This window comes from Sceloporus occidentalis, unplaced genomic scaffold (assembly GCF_023333645.1).
Source record: "Sceloporus occidentalis isolate IW3139 unplaced genomic scaffold, rSceOcc1.0.p SCAF_7, whole genome shotgun sequence".
Classification (NCBI taxonomy): domain Eukaryota; kingdom Metazoa; phylum Chordata; class Lepidosauria; order Squamata; family Phrynosomatidae; genus Sceloporus; species Sceloporus occidentalis.
Window position 1 is genome coordinate 93,087,533 of NW_028316987.1, and position 15,563 is coordinate 93,103,095.

The 15,563-nt window shown below is 43.4% G+C and overlaps 1 protein-coding gene across 2 annotated transcripts in view; it reads left to right on the forward strand.

Moving 5' to 3' along the window:
* Positions 1–15,563, forward strand: part of LOC149310111 (zinc finger and BTB domain-containing protein 47-like) — a 38,976-nt gene that overhangs the window by 7,773 nt on the left and 15,640 nt on the right. Inside the window, exon 1 of one of the 2 annotated variants that reach the window (XM_089533734.1) lies at positions 14,995–15,059. The exons of the other annotated variant lie outside the window; for it this stretch is intronic. Within the exon in view, the coding sequence (XP_089389860.1) occupies positions 15,012–15,059 (48 nt within the window). The 5' untranslated portion in view covers positions 14,995–15,011. Of the gene's footprint in view, positions 1–14,994; positions 15,060–15,563 lie in introns of those variants that run through there. 2 annotated transcript variants of the gene reach the window in all.

A 15,563-nucleotide genomic window follows, 5' to 3' on the forward strand; every position in this document is an offset into this window, starting at 1 on the left:
GCTTAGGCCTGTGTCCTCCAGGTTTGAGTCTAGCCATCTTGCTTGCGTTCTTCCTCTCTTTCTATTACCTTTCCTAGCATTATTGTCTTTTCCAGTGAGTCGTGCCTTGTCATGACATGGCCAAACTACAAGAACCTCAACTTTATCATTTTGGCTTCCAGAGAGAATTCTGGGTTGATCTATTCAAGGACTCATTTGTTTGTCCTCTTAGCCGTCCACAGTCCTCAGGACTCTTCTCCACCACCACATGTCAAATGAGTTTATTTTCTTTTTAACTGCTTTCTTCAGTGTCCAGTTCTCACATCCATGCATAGTAACAGGGAATACAATGGCTTGGATGATCCTAACTTCAGTGTTGTTTTATATCTTTGCACTTAAGGATCTTGTCTAGTTCTTTCATAGCTGCCCTCCCTAGTCCCAGACTACTTTTAATTTCTTGATGACAGTCTCCATTCTGATCAATGTTTGATCCAAGGTATGGAAATTCTTTAACTATTTCAATGTTCTCATCGACTGGGTTAAATTTCTATAACTCCTCCACGGTCATTATTTTTGTTTTCTTAATGTTCAACTGTAAGCCTGCCATTGCATTTTCTTCTTTGACTTTCCCCAGCAGTCATTCCATGACATTTGGTTGGTAACAATAAAGGTAATTTGTTATTGTTGTGTGCCTTGAAGTCATTTCCAACTTATGGCGACCCTAAGACAAACCTATCATGGGGTTTTCTTGGCAGGATTTGTTCAGAGGAGGTTTGCCATTGCCTTCCCCTGAGGCTGAGTGTGTGTGAATTGCCCAGGGTCACCCACTGGTTTCATGACTGGGCTGGGAATCGAACCTTGGTCTCCAAAATCATAGTCCATCACTCAAACTGCTCCACTGCACTGGCTCTGGTTTAGCCATTTAATGGGATGTAGGAATCCTAGTAGACAAGTTGAACATCAGTCAATAGGGTAATGAGGCAGCTAAAAAAGCCAATACAATCCTAGGCTGCATCAATAGAAGTATAGTGTCTAGATCAAGGAAAGTAATAGTGCTACTCTCTTCTGCTTTGGTCAGGCCTCACTTGGAATGCTGTGTCCAGTTCTGGGCACAATTCAAAAGGGATGTTGAGAAGCTGGAGTGTGTCCATAGAAGGGTGACCAAAATGGTGAAGGCTCTGGAAACAACCATGCCTTGTGAAGAGAGATTTAGGGAGCTGGGTGTGTTTGGCCTGGAGAAGAGAAGGTTAAGAGATGATACAAAAGCCTTGTTTAAATATTTGAAAGGATGTCTTATTGAGGAGGAAGCAAGCTTGTTTTCTGCTGCTCCAGAGAATAGGACATGGAGCAATGGATGCAAACTTCAGGAAAAGAGATTCCACCTCAGCGTTAGGAAGAACGTCCTGACAGTAAGGTCTGTTCGACAGTGATTATTATTATTATTATTATTATTATATTTATATTTATATAGCGCTGTAGATTTACATAGCACTGTACATACAATTAAAAAATTGATAAAAAATTAAACCTGCCAATGGTACAGGATAATAACAAAATACATATAAAACAATAGATAATAATAATAATAATAATAATAATAATAATAATAAATATTTATTTATATCCCTCCTCTTCCATTTGGGGATCAAGGCGGGTAACAAAATAATTTATGCAGTACACAATATAAAAACAATAAATAGCATTGGATAAAATAAGCAAGCAACAAATTAAAAACATTGAATATCACATATCAAAGCAAATATCAAATAACAATCAGACAACAGGAGTCTCCTCCTTTGGAGGTTTTTAAGTAGATGCTGGATGGCCATCTGCAGGACATGCTTTGGTGGTAGGGTTGCCATTAGTCGGGGCCTCCAAACCGGGACAAATGTAGGACAAAATTTTCAAATGTAGGACCTTTTTTGGGGGGGGTCCTACATTTGAAAAAGAGCCTCGCTGAGGGGAGGATTCCTTCTGTGCTTGGGCTCCGTTCACGGAGCCCAAGCGGAGAAGGAATCCACCCCCAGGGAGGCATTCTTTTCCCCTTGGACTCCGTTTTTGCCAACGGAGCCCAAGGGGAAAAGAATCCCTCCGCTCAGCGAGGATTCCTTCTCCGCTTGGGCTCCGTTCACGGAGCCCAAGCGGAGAAGGAATCCGCTCTCTTTCCCGGCCTCTGTGGAGGCTTGGCCTTTACAGAGGCCGGGAAAGAGGGAGCAGAGCCAGACCGCCTCCCTCGGTGGAGGAGGCCAAGCAGGGAACGGGCCTCGCTCATGCGAGGCTCCTTTCCCTGCCTGGCGTCTGTCGCGGGGGGGGGTGTCCCGGGGGCGGGGCGAAACCAGGGCGGGACCATGTGGACCCGCCCCAAACCGGGAAAGTCCCGCCCCCAGGCGGGATATGGCATCCCTATTTGGTGGTGAGTTCCTGCATGGCGGAAGAAGGTTGGATTTGGATGGCCCTTTGGGATCGTCTCTTCCAACTCTACAATTCTATGTGGCTGTCCTGGATTGGTGACCAAATTCCACTCTCTGGGTCCCATGTACTTGGATGGAGGTATTAGTTTCTCTCTTGTTCTGTGATCAATGGCACTTAGAAGAGCTTCTCTGTGAGAATGAACAAGGAAGAAGAAGAAGTTGGCAATGTCTGTCTACTTTGGCCCCGTCTGTGACAGTTCCTTCCAGCCTCCAGCCCCGGCTTGCATTCCAAGCATAACGCTGGCTCTCTCTGACCAAGCTGGTGGGAGTCTGCTTTTTGCCAGGCCTGCAAGACCAGCTTTGTAAAGCTAGCATACTTTTCAGGGCAGGCTGTAGGATTAGCAGCATTTACAGAAAAGCAGCCTTCCGCCACAATTTTGCTGTGCATGAACGGGAGAGAGCAAAAACCCCATTATGTAAAAGAAAGTGCGATATATGTTTTTCAAGTCAACTGTGGACTCTCTAGGAAAGCTGCTCCGAATGCAAATGCTAATCCATGGATGTAACAATGATGCTGGCCCTCTCTTCTCTATCCTTGTCCTTCCTTAAATAAAATGATGCCATGATGTGATTGCCGGCAGTGTGGCACGTTGCCCTTAATAACACAGCTATTAATTGGAGCGCTTTTCAGAAAATGGCAGTCAAGTGCCAGGTTCAGGCAGAAGGAAGTGTCATTGTTATTTTGCTTGAATTACCATTAGCTGGGATATCTGAGTGTTCGGCTGTCAATGGTGGGCTGCAAATGGCCAAAGCGGAACCAAAGTATAGGACAAGGGATCAGCTGGTCTAGCAAGTTGACAGCCTTTGATACAGAAAACAGCTTCGCCTCCAAGTGAGTTTCTTTGCTGTCTGTGGCTGAAGGAGGCAGGGTCTTTCTGAAGAGAGAAGGGTGCAAGAAGATGAGCCTGGTTCTGCAACTGAGTGAAAGCAATTGGGTAGCCTAGTTGGGATGACCACTAGGCTTTCTATGTGTGAATATGTGTGTCTTCAATTGGAAAAAGTTAAGAGGTAACATGATAGCTCTGCTTAAATATTTGAAGGGTTGCCATATTGAGGATAGAGCAAGCTTGTTTTCGGCTGCTTCAGAGACTACAAGACGGAGCAATGGATTCAAACGATTCTAACTATTCATACTATTTAAAACATGAATTATTAGTGGCTTCCAGAAGAGGCAGTCTGCTTTTTCTTCCATCAGAAAATAGGATTCTGGCGGTCTCAGGGACAGAAAGCATTGGGGGCCACCCTTGTCACAGTGAATCACATTAATCTAGGAAGCGATAAATTACTGTATATACTGTATATACTCTTGCATAAGTCTAGAAATTTTAGTAGAAAAATTGACCCCCCAAAACTGAGTCGACTTATCCATGGGCCAGTATAAGTTCTGTATTTTTAACTCTTTTATATATAAAAATATATCATCTCTTTATGAAAGGCAAGAGTGACATCTGCCCTGGAAGCACTGACCCCCCCCCCCCCCACTCACTCATCCATCCGGCCATTAGTGTAAGCACAAAGATGCTTGCTGGAATTTGGTAAGTTTATTGGCATTGTTTTCCTTTGCGTCATCATTTAGTTTCTTACTTCATGCCCCTACGTTTTACCCTTGACTTATCCATGGGTCATAACAAAATCAATAATTTGGCCCCATAACCTGCCCTCAACGTATACATGAAGTCGACTTATAGTTGAGTATATACAGTCTCTTACCTTAGAGTAAGCAACTGACAAACATGTTGTTGGGAGTGACTCCAGATGTGTTGGTTTCTATCAGGAAGAGGGAGGAAGGTGAGGAAGTGATTCCCAAACTTTGGTCCTCCAGAGGTTTTGGATTTCAACTCCAGAGTTCCAGATCATTGGCTAACCTGGCTACAGCATCTACAAGCTGAAGTCCAAAACATCTGGAAGACCAAAGTTTGGGGGAAATGGTAGTAGAGAATCAGCTTGACTCTGCCAAGATGTCCAAAAGCTAATGGCCAAACCTTACATTAGGCTATAACTCTGGGCCTCAACAGGGGGGAATCTGTGTTGGTATTTTCACCACTGGTCTCTTTTCCTTTACAGTAGTTTGAATCCACTGCTCCATGTCCTATTCTCTGCAGTAGCAGAAAACAACCTTGCTCCATCCTCAATATGACATTCCTTCAAATATTTAAAAACATAGCTTTCATGTCACCTCTGTTTTTGAGGTCATAATGCTACTGTATTTTCTCTCTATATGCACATGTTCTGGTGGGCCAAATAACCTCCCTCATGGGAAAAGTGGGAGCTTTAGGAAACCAAAGAATGCTATGACTGAGCTGGTAAGATAATAGTTTGGATATGAGAGTCAGGCCTCTCATACCATAGATGTACATAAGGGGAAATAAGGTAAAATCTTTTTGTCTGTGAACTCAATGTGTCAAAACATGAGGCGTTCTTCAAACGTTTTTTCATGAAATGCGTCACTGCGATTTCTCCGCACGGCTCTGAAGGACGGAAGGCCCAGTCACTTTTCTGTCGGGATGCCTGCCCAGGAAAACAAAAGGCTGTTTTGTTCTTGCGCTCTTTGGTTAATAGATCTCTCTCTCCTAATTCTAGATATTGCTTAAAGTGCAGTCCCCTCCCACCTATTTTAGTGGAAAGAAGAATGGACTTTAAAATGGAAAGCGGTATTCTGTGGGGCAAAGAGCCAGCATGGTGTAGTGATCGACTGGAACTGCACAAGACCATGGTTCAAATCCCTGCTTGGCAGTAGAAAGCTATGTTATTAAATATTTGAAGGAATGTCATATTGAGGATGGAGCAAGGTTGTTTTCTGCTACTGCACTGGCTGACCTTAGGCAAGTCACACTCTCTCCAACTCAGAGGATGGCAATGGCAAACCACCTTTGAAGAAACTTGCCAAGAAAACCCCATGATAGGTTCACCTTTGGGTTACCATAAGTCAGTAACGACTTGAAGACGCACAACAATAACACAAAGAGTAGCTAATGGGGTTCTTTCTCCAAGTGCGTTTCCCATTCTGCAAGTTCAGGGTGCCTGAGTAGTTGGGTATCTTGACAACTCAAGAGTGCTGCCGGAAATGGCAACACTATCTCTAGATGGTCTTTTGTCTCCTCCATAATGTGTAAATGGGGGGAGCCTGTGTTGTGACTTCCCATCAAGGATTTTCTGTCTTTCCTCCGTGCATTTTGCCTTCAGCTGAAAAAGCATGTACAGGAGAGGGCAACCAAAATGGTGAAAGGTCTGGAAATCACCAAGCCCTATGCGGAGTGTCTTAGGGAACTGAGTAGGTTTAGCCTGGCGAAGAGAAGGTTAAGGGGTGACATGTTAGCCCTGTTTAAATATTTGAAGGAATGTCATACTGAGGATAGAGCAAGCTTGTTTGCTGCTGCTCCAGAGACTAGGATATGGAGCAATGGATGCAAACTACAGGAAAAGACATTCCACTTAAACAGGAGGAACTTCCTGATAATAAAAGCTGCTCGATAATGGAACATGCTCTCTCAGATTGTGATGGAGTCTCCTCCTTTGGAGGTTTTTAAGCAGAGGCTAGATGGCCATCTGTCAGGGATGTTTTGATTGAGAGTTCCTGCATAACAGAATGGGGTTGACCGGCTGGCCTTTGAGATCTCTTCAATTCTATGGCTCTAAGCATAACTTGACTGGCGACCATGAAATCTGAGGAAGTAGGCGTAAGTCTACGAAAGCTGATGCAACCAACTTCTCTCTTTCAGTTTGTCTCAAAGATTATGTGGGATCCCTTTGGGTACTGTTTTTCCTGACTAACATGGCTATGTCTTTGTATGACATGTGGGGACTCCATGGCATTGCCTGCCTGCGTGTCCACTTCTAGTGACCACATCCATCTTTTTCACTGTTTCTAAACCTTTCCACAGGCTGTTTTGTTCCTTTTATGGCCTCCAGTTTCAATTTTAAAAATCCCTCTACTTACTGCAAATTGTTTTATAAAAAAGAAAGACATGATGGACCTATTTCTCTCTCAAACCCCTGTCCTGTTTTTTCCAGAAACCTGAGGGAATGGGCCAGGCAGCCTGCCTCAAAATTCTCTTCACGTTGACCTTCTCTCGGCCTCAGCCCAGAACCTGGCCAGCGGCCGACCAAGGATTAGCAATTCTGGCTGCAATGCCTCTGAGGGCCCCCTTGAAGGCCTCTAGGCTTTGGGGGAAGGCCAAGCGGAGTCCTTTCAGCCTTCCTCTAGTGCCTTCTTTCCAAGTTTGCTTTCTGTAAAGTGTGAGGCACACACATGTGTTTTTAAAAACTACAAATTGAATGTCCCTTCCCCAAAACACTTGGGACTAGAGCTGCTTTTGGATTTGGGGGTTTATTTATTTATTTATTTGCATTTTGGAATGCCTGTATTTAATTGCACTGTATGCATTTACAATTGCCATTCCATTCTCACGGGCTTGACATCCGCGATCTTGAATGTTCACTGAAGATCAGCCTCCATTAAATTCAATGGGGCACACCCTTGTGGCGCATAGCCTGCGTGCACTCACAGGCACACACCCCATTCATGCTTATGGGGCTTGACTATCGGTGAGTCTCCATGTTCGCGGGGGTCCGGAATGGATCCCTCACAAAAACAGAGGGCCGACTGTATACAGGATGAGTATCCCTTATTTGAAATGCTTAAGAACAGAAGTGTTTCACATTTTGCATTTTTTCAAATTATGGAATATTTGCACAGACATATTGAAATATCTTGCAGAAGGAACCTAAGTCTAAGCATGAAATTCCTTTATATTTCATATACAGCTTATGGGAGAGTGTTGGATTATGACTCTGGAGACCAGGGTTCAAATTCACCTGCATAGTCATGAAACCCACTGAGTGACATTGGACAAGTCAACACTCTCTCAGTCTCAGAGGGTGGCAATAGCAAACCCCCTCTGATGAGACTTGCCAAGAAAACCCTTTGATAAGTTTGCCTTGCAGTTGCCATGAGTTGAAAGTGACTTGAAGGCACACAACAACAATGCACCTTTTACACACATACCCTGTAGGCAGTTTTATGCCATCTTTTAAATAATTTTGTGCATGAAACAAAGTTTGCATACACTGAATCATCAGAAAGCAAATGAGTCCCTTCTCTGCCACCCATGAGAAGAGTTTTGGATTTTGGAGCATTTTGGATTTTCCACTTTAATTTCACTTTAACTGCTGTCGTTCCATCGTGGAATTTATAGTTTGGTGAGGCACTTGAGCTCTCTGGCTAAGAATCCTGAATGCCCCTCCCTGGACTACAAATCCCATGATTTCATGGGATGGGACCATGGCAGTTAAAGTGGCATCATAGCATTATAATTGTGTAGTGTGAGAAGGGTCCCAGATTTACCAATCTACTGATCCAAAAAACAAGGGTCTCCATGGTCTGGCCTCTTCTGGACCTTCTGTCATGAGAGCCACGTGTAAACATGGTGGTTTTGGTTAGTGTTGATACCCCTGTGCCTAAACTATCATTTTTCCTTAGAATACAGTAGCTGTGCCCATACAGGTTGAGTCTCCCTGAAGCTTGGGCCCAGAAATGTTTTGGATTTTGGAATACTTGTATTTGCATATAGGTATATAATGAGATATATTGGAGATGGGGCCCAAGTCTAAACACAACATTCATTTCTTTTTCATATGTACCTTCTACACATAGCTTGAATGCATTTTGTGTAATATTTGTAATAATTTTACGCATGGAAATCTTAATGACTAAAATGTTCCTCCTCCTATTTGAATACAATGTGTTCCCACCACATGTGATTTGGAGGAATTTGAGCATTTTGTGGTTACCTGGGAACACTCTATAAACTCTGGGAGGAAAGGCTTCAAGGTTTTTACCAGAATATTCACAAGTAGCATGGCATAGTGGTTTGAGCATTGGGCTACAACACTGGAGACCAGGGTTCGATTCCCTGCTGGGCCATGAAACCCATTGGGTAATTTTGGGCAAATCACACTCTCTCAACCCCAGGGGAAGGCAATGACAAATCTCCTCTGAACCAATCTTGCCAAGAAAACGCCATGATAAGTTTGCCTTAGGGTCACCATAAGCCGGAAACGACCTGAAAGCACACAACAACTGTTCATGAGTATGTGCATTATCAAATGTGTGGCCATCTGTCTGCTTCACATGGATTTGGGTGGCTGCACATTTTTCGCAGGGAGAGGGTGGATAGACACAAATTTGTGCAGGACAGTGACAACAAATGGTGATGCGAGTGTGTGAAAATCCTCAGCAATTCGCATAATGCAGTTACTTGTAGACGTTCCCAAAATTTGTGTACACTGAACCATCAGAAAGCCAAACATTGTCTCAGCCACCCATGAAAAAAGTTGTGGTTTTTGGAATATTTCAGAATTCTGGATAAAGGAGACTCAAGCTGTACTTGCAAAGATGGTTTATCATGAGAGAAAAGTGATAGCTATGTCTGAGAATTAAGCCTTCATCCTCTATTGTAAGAGGCTAGTGCAAGCGTACTGGTTAACCAAGTGGATGTTTAGTGATCTACTTATAAAGGCTTGGTGGTTTACTATAATCCCAGGGATCTGTATTGATCCCAGAAAGGATTTGGAATTTGAATGATATGTGAGTCTGTATCTTTTGAGATTGGCAATGGTAATCAAGGATGGCGTTCCGCTTTATGAGAATCCCAACTTTTACCTTTAAAAAGCAAACAACAATATACAAGGCAAGTTTCTAGTCCTCAATACATGTGAGAAGAAAGGTGTGTTTGTGTGTGTGTGCATTCGTGTGTATGTCTGTGCGATGAATTTCCCAGGGTCAATTTAAGCGGCCTTTGTTCTTTTTTCTCTCTACCATAAATATTTTTGGATTTTAAATACATTCACAAATAGTGTTGCCCCAACAATTATTGGAATTAATATTTTCAGCATCACTACCCTCCATGGCTCTGGTCTCTCTTTCTCTCTCTCTCTCTCTCTCTCTGGCCAAAACATGCGAAATAAGTAAATTTTAGGCAGAGTTGCTTTATTGGCTTTGTTGTTGTTGTTGTGTGCCTTTAAGTTGTTTCTGACTTATGGCGACCCTATCACAGGTTTTTCTTGGCATGAATTGTTCAGGGGAGGTTTGCCATTGCCATCTTTTGATGCTGAGAGTGTGTGACTTTCCCAAGGTCACCCAATGGGTTTCATAGCCGAGCGAGGAATTGAACCCTGGTCTCCAGAGTTGTAATCCAACATTCAAACCACTATGCCACACTGGCACCATGCCTGTTATGTGCAGAATGTGTGTCACCTTTTCTTGGTCTTGAATTTGAGTGGCCAAGTCCAAAAACGTTGACCTTTTTTTCCAAGCTCTCTTTCTGATAAATGACTTGCAGAACGTGGAGTGATGTTTTTGCTGAGCTTGGGAAAAACTCCTTTGGACATTAACTGGGAAGGGTTTTTGCATATCTTGCCTGATGTCCCTTCTCAGTAAGAAGGGATTTCTCCAGGGTTTTTCTGAGGAAGAGCTGAATTTGGAAATGCATGCATGGAATGAGGTGAAGGCTGGTGGGAAGGCAGTATCTTGTGGAGGGAAGAAGAGGCGATTTAGCTTCCCAGCTTGTAACCGTTGCATCAATTAGTGGAGTTTGCACTTCTGTCACTCCAGGCAGCTGTTCATTTCTGACAATGGCCCTCTCTGGGAATAAAACTGGGAGGATGGGCAGGACCGAAGTGACCTTGAATGCCTCCGATAATAGACTAAGGCGGCACTGCCAGGACACTGCTAGGACTGGGCATCCTATGGCTGTGACAAATTTTGTCATGGGTTTCTCGGCCGCCATTCCTCACTGCCTCAGAGAAATGATCAGCTGGGCCCTTTCTTTGGGGGGAAAAACACATGATAAAACCATGCATGTAAAGAACTGGTGGATTCTCTCTCAGCATCTCTGGTTCAGAGCCATATAATGTTGTTGTTGTGTGCCTTCAAGTTGTTTCCAACTTATGTTGACCCTAAGACAAACCAATTGTGGTGTTTTCTTGGCTAGATTTTGTTCAGAAGAAGAGGTTGACTTTCCCCCGAGGCTGAATGACATGTTCAAAGTCACCCAGTGGGATTCATGGCTGAGCTGGGAATTGAACCCTAGAGTGCATGCACAGAAATCATTCCTGAAGGCCAATGCTATTTTAGGCTGCATCAATAGAAGCATAGTGTCTAGATCAAGAGAAGTAATAGTGCCACTGTATTCTGCTCTGGTCAGGCCCCACCTAGAATATTGTGTCCAGTTCTGGGCACCACAATTCAGAAAGGACATTGAGAAACTGGAGCGTGTCCAAAGGAGGGCGACAAAAATGGTGAAGGGTCTGGAAACCATGCCCTATGAGGAACGACTTAGGGAGCTGGGGATGTTTAGCCTGGAGAAAAGAAGGTTAAGAGGTGATATGATAGCCCTGTTTAAATATTTGAAAGGATGTCATATTGAAGAGGGAGCAAGCTTGTTTTCTGCTGCTCCAGAGAACAGGACCCGGAACAATGGATGCAAGCTACAGGAAAAGAGATTCCACCTCAACATTAGGAGGAACTTCCTGACAGTAAGGGCTGTTCGACAGTGGAATGCACTCCCTCGGAGGGTGATAGAGTCTCCTTCCTTGGAGGTCTTTAAACAGAGGCTGGATGGCCATCTGTCAGGGATGCTTTGAATTGGATTTCCTGCATGGCAGGGGGTTGGACTGGATGGCCCTAGTGGTCTCTTCCAACTCTACGATTCTATGATTCTATGCTTATGTGCCAGCTGTGATAACAACTAAATAGGGTTAGCATTGATTTACTTTAATGGGGACCAGGTCTAGCTTCACAAATACCTTCCCATGGAACACAATCAGTCATTTCCTTTAAATGGATTAGCTGTTCAGTAGACATAGGTATGACTAATTTATCTACAGCTTGCCCTCTGAAATGAGGACCGGTAACTTGAGGCCATTGGGACTTATAGTTGTACATCTTCTTTGCCTGCAGGAGTTTCCAAGTTCACGCCCAGGCGTTCCAGTTCTAAAGGCTCCAGTTGTGGTGCTGGAGAAGACCCCTGCTTGGGATGTTAGTTAATCACTGCTAGTCAGAAAACTGGACTGGATGACTTTATAGTCTAATTTGTATTACCTATGAACCACAGAGAGTTTGCTGTTGGTTACTAAAATGACGTGAAAGCTTCTGACTGTAAGCATAAGATGAATGATGGAGTTGTATGATGAGAAGCCGGGGTCTGTGTTTTCCAACCTGGATTTTGGGAGATGTGATCAAACATCTGAAAGTCACCAGTTTAGGAAACGTATCTGAAGGGTACCAGGTTGAGAAACCTTCTCTGTGCATAAGTACTGAGCAATCATATAAGGTGATGACCACTGCTGGAAATAAGAGAACTGGACAAAACTGCATCTTGGCCTGATTACTGTAGACATTTTTTAGGGGAGGAGTTGAGACATCTAGAACATCTAGTGTTATCTAGAGCTGAGGCATCTGGAACAGAACAAAGGTCTTCCATTATGACTGATGCCTCATGATGTTGGCCAAGCTGCCTGACCAGCACCCTCACTCACCTGAGTTTGCTTTTAGGAACCAAGGCATGTCAGTTTGGCTGGTAGCAATCTTTCGTGTACTGGTGGTGTCCTTGCGGCTAGGCTTCTGTTACTGTGCCCTGTTTCATAATATGTACTGACAGCCAACTGCACTTTCAACAAACAGCTTTAATAATTCCTATTTTCCCTCCCAGCTCCCCCATCCCAATCTGATTTAATCAGGTTTCTTGGTTTCTCTCTTCTCCCATTGCCCATCTGTCCCTGCTCCAGTCCACAAATCATTAAAAACGTAAATCTAGTTCTCTGTCACTAGTCTGAGCTGTTCATGATTCCCTAGGTCTTGTCTCTGTAGAGGCCAGCCGCAAAATGTTAGCTGATGAAGCAAGTTGGAGAGAAGGGAGAGAGACCGAGGAAGAAGGGAGGAAAAGCATAGCTTGCCATATCGAGGGAGAGAACTTGGATCAGGGTCAGATTATGCAATGATATTTTTTTTGTGAGCAGCTGCTAGCAAGAAAGGGAAGCCAAAACCCACCCGCTCCAGATTGTTCCATCATTTGTTCGTATTCTTAGAAGAAGCTCAGAATGCAGTTTAGGGCTTATCTTTGTAATTAAGACTCTGGCGTTATCATTCCAACATTGAGTTTGTAAGACCATTCTTTGGAGACAGCTACTTAGAGCAAAGCTTGGTTGAATTACCACTGGATGATTCAGTTGCCTTCTTGAAGCAGGAACGTGATCCCATTTGCAGATTTAAGCTCCTGAAATTATATTGGGTGTGCTAAATAAAAAGCATTATATACAACTTTCTAGCCCTTTTGATAATCAGTATTCAGTGGGCAGGAAATATTGCAGTCTGCAGCATCTGACGAAGGGGCAGCAGGAGGACTCTCTAGCCATCAGGTCAGGCTTCTGTTGCCAGTCACAATGTCTAGGAAAAATGCAAAACATTGTGCAAAAATAAGCTGATCTTGCCATCTTTGCTTGACTTGTTTTCATGGCTCTTAACCAGCTCACAGACCCACCAGTCTTAGATAATTTTCACAATACACAGTACTTTGATGCCATTTTAACTGCCACTTTAAGTGCCAAGACCCCACTTTATGGAATACTGGGATTTATAATTCTGTCGGGTATTTAGAATCTTGCTCTTGGCATCTGCCTCTCCTGTTTCCACACCTCTCTTTACTTGTCCTCTTCACCTCTAGACTTCTGTGGATGCCTCTTCTGCAGTAGTCACTCTTCTGCAGCGCTTTGGACTTTTGTCATTTCCTCTGGATGCCTAGAATTCCAAAAACTTGGCTTGATGCAAAAACCTCATCTGCTTTGTTCAAATATTTGTAGTCAGCCTTCACAGTGGCTGTGGAGTCATTCAAGCTTACTATCTACCACAACACACACACACACACACACACCCAAGATGTACTTGGTTTTCTTTTCTGAAGCTCCTGGCTTCATATCCACCTTTGGTTTCATCCTCTAGTTTGCCTTTTTACTATTCTTCTCCTAGAAGATTAACTTATACCTTGTCAAATTGTTCATATATCTGGTCGAATATTGTCTACCTTGACTGGCAACAGTTCTCAGGAGCTCCATTCAGATAAAATCTCTTTCCCATCGTCCTCTAAAAAAGTAAAAGGAGTCCCCTTGACATGAATGTCTAGTCGTAACTGACTGTATGGGGCAGTGCTCATCTCTGTTTATAAGCCAAAGAGCCAATGTTGTCCGACGACTGCTCTGGTGGTCATGTGTCCAACATGACTTCACCGAACGCTGTTACCTTCCTAATGAGAAGTGGTACCTATCAATCTATTTGCATTTGCATGCTTTTGAACTGCTAGGTTGGCAGAAGCTAGGACTAGTGATAGGAGCTCACCCCATCATGCAGCACTTAGCCTTGAATTGCCAATCTTCTTATTTTCCGATCATCAGAACTGGTGCCTTAACAATTTTACCAGAAATGTCAGGGATTGCTGGAGTGCCCTGTGCCTTGCCAATGCGCTAAGTAAGAGTTTCCTCCACCCAGGCAGAAATCTGCCCCCACTATAATTTGAACACATAGCGTTTTGAGCTGGAGTCTGCTGCCATCTCAGCATGAAGACAATGCAATGGTTTTCATTATGATATTAGAGTAGGTCAACCAGTAGCAACCAAAGACTATTCTGCCTCCTGCTGCTGTGATATTAGAGCAGGTTGGCCACACCAGCCCTTTAGCAGATTATGATTTAGCTGTCAACAATACTAAGGTGCACATACGGGGGACCCATGTTAGTTGAGTTTCTGCTGAAATAAATCTTGAGTAAAATTTCTTTGCTTTCTGTTGGCTTGATTTGTTAAAGCATGCTCAGACATGCACATAGGATCCACTGTGAAGGAGCAAAAAAATGCTGAAATGCTTACTGGCTGGGGGATGCCACTCACTAGTCTGTCCTGCCCCCCAGCTACCCAATACACACCCTGATGCCACAGCAATCTGGCAAGACACATGTTGCAAAAAAAACCCCCAGGAAAAGTCTTTTTTCTCCTGAAACTGCAGAATAAAAAGTGAGTTTTTCCTAGATTGCATTACAACCTAAACGAAACACATTCACTGTGAAAATGGCCATATGTTGTATGTTTCAACAGCACCAAAATCAAAGTGGGTATGGAATTGTTTTTGCTACTGTAGATCCAGCCTAAGGTGCATATCAGGCCTCCTTTACTTTCTCAGGTTTACTGTTGCTGCTACTTGTTTTGAAACCTCAAAAGGGTTCCTTCCTTCCTCCTCCTTGAGCCAATTCCCTGCACTTCATCAAAGAACCTTTTCATCTCTCTCGGAGTAAAGAGGCGGCTATTCTTTCCAGTGGCTGGGTTGCTACTAGAAAGCCTCTTCAAATGTGACTCAGAAGTTTTGAAGGTGATACTTTGCCCCTGGCAGTTTAAAAAAGTAAAACAACAACTGATGGGGGGAAGCAACTACCAGCCAGTGTGCTTTAACTCATCTTAATGAGCAATCTTAACCTTGCAAATGAGTCACAATTTTAATGGGTTGCCATTACCTTGCTGGAGATGTGCAAGGAACTTCTGAGTGATAGCTACCAGGCTTTCCTTGTGAAGGTCAGTGCTTTTTGTGCTCTTTTTCTTTCATATTACACTTTGGCTGTGAGTGTTCTTTGCCTTACCCTAGATATATGTTGGGGTTGTTAGAAGCAGAAGTTCCTTGCTTTGCCAATTCTGGATTAAACATCTGCCATCATTTTTTTGAAATTGTTATGTGTTTCAGGTTGTGAATGGAGTTGGTTGTTAATTGTTGTTAATTGTTCTTGAATTGATATCGAGTCATGACGACCCTGTGGATGAGACATCTCCAAAGTCCCTTAACCGTTCTCCTCAGGTTCTCCAGATTGTATGCCTTTTACTACTTCTTGCCTGTATTGTTTTGTTGCATTTTACTGAACCTTTCCATTTAGGGGTCTGATTGACACCAATGCTCCATTCTTCCTGACATCAAGTTAAAACATGGCTTGTTATTAAAGCCCTGGGGATTTTGTTTACTCACACTACATGTACATGTAGTTTCCAATTTATGGTAACCCTAAAGCAAACCTATTATAGGGTTTC